Genomic DNA, 1643 nt, shown 5'->3' on the forward strand with positions numbered 1-1643 from the left:
CTGTTTAGACTGGCCTTCAGGTGACAACTATGTCAGACTATGCGGTCGATGATTACTCTATTAATTAGTGACGGCCCCTGTTAGAGGAAGATTCACTACTCTCACTGTCAACTCATCATTTACTTCTTGGACTCAAGAAAAGGCTTTATCTTGGACTGAAGAATTAGATTGCATCACTTTTCCTGCTGAGAGATACTTTACAAAAATACTTTAAAAATGCACAAAACATCCTTACGGAGTGGAATAACATGCAGTGTCCTATCCGAGACTGGATGTCCTCTGGCCCAGCATTGCAGGAGTCCTCTCGAAGAAGCTTCCAGGAATGACACTGACAGTTGAAAGCAAACAGCCCGCTGAACTGGGGCTCACTGGCCCTGCTGTCGTCCACACTGCCGCTGCACGTCAGAATTCTACCACCAAAGGTATAGATCATATGCTTTTCTGAATCCATACACATCTACCGGGGCAAAGCAAGAGAATGATCGTTTGAGTTCAATCCTGTCATGTGGACTTAAGCAAAACCAAAGTGTCCAGTTTTAAATTCTTGCAAACAAACGGAATTTTATGCTTAACGACACTCAACACCGCCCCTAATCATCACGGCACATACTACGAAATATGGCAGTGACTGAGTGGGTTTCTAAATACATACAACATACCTTTTCTGGTTTCCATTTTTCCAAGTGAGAGTAAAATATGTTGGGCTGAAAAGCTTTTATATTCATGGAACCATATACGTCTAACCAGCATCAGCCAATGACGCACTAAGTATGGCTTTTTATCTAAGAGTGAATACCGATCATGTCCCTCCTCATAGTGTGCTTCCAGGGTGCTTACCTTGTTCATTTGTGGCCATTTAATAAAAGAACAGTGATGTGCCTTAGAGTGATACGTCTAAATTCACTTCTCTGTATTTCTTATACAAAACCCTGCACATTATGCTGCTAGAAAATAGCAAGAGAAACAGAAAAGGCAGTCCTCAGACGGCATCACGGTATGAGGAACTGGGCCTCCTTTCGGCACCACATTCCCACCTACCCTCAAATGCTCACCTACACCACGAACTAGTTTTCTCTGACAAATTCCAAAATTCTCTCTCAATCCTTGGTCCTGAAGTTTTATTAGTGAGCGTGTCTTGGTAAGGATTCTTTCTACTCATCCTGATCTGCATGTTAGACTTCCTTCTCACCTGTGTGCCAGCCTGTCCCCAGCTGTGAGAACTTGCGTGCTCTCCTCTGCACCCCACCCCAGGCCCTCTTGCCTCCACTTTCTAGAACCCTCATTAGCTAGAGGTTGAAACTTTTGACCCTTTTCTCTACATTTCTTAAGTTGTCTTGTGGTTTTCAGTTCACTAATTTAGTATCTAATTTATAGGTAAATGTGTTCACTCTGTTTAATCAATTTACTGATATTTTATTTCTTTAGCAGTTTTTTAAATTTTAGTGGGATATTTTTGCTTGTTTTTAATTTCATAATGTATTTTTTTCTTTAAAAAATCATTTTATTGGCGCCTCTTACAGCTCTTATAACCTAATCATGGTGTCAAGCACATTTATACATATGTTGCCATTATCCTTTTCAAAACATTTTCTTTCTACTTGAGCCCTTGGTATCAGCTCCTCGTTTTTCTTCCCTCCTTCATG

At 40.9% G+C, this 1643-nt stretch overlaps 1 protein-coding gene across 1 annotated transcript in view; it reads right to left on the reverse strand.

Moving 5' to 3' along the window:
- MKLN1 (muskelin 1) overlaps window positions 1-1643 on the reverse strand; it is a 123645-nt gene that overhangs the window by 40769 nt on the left and 81233 nt on the right. Inside the window, exon 11 of the mRNA XM_045288776.1 lies at window positions 236-457. Within this exon, the coding sequence (XP_045144711.1) occupies window positions 236-457 (222 nt within the window). The remainder of the gene's footprint in view (window positions 1-235; window positions 458-1643) is intronic.

The sequence above is a fragment of the Echinops telfairi genome, unplaced genomic scaffold (assembly GCF_000313985.2).
Source record: "Echinops telfairi isolate 266 unplaced genomic scaffold, ASM31398v2 ScPeMD7_23;HRSCAF=83, whole genome shotgun sequence".
Classification (NCBI taxonomy): Eukaryota; Metazoa; Chordata; class Mammalia; order Afrosoricida; family Tenrecidae; genus Echinops; species Echinops telfairi.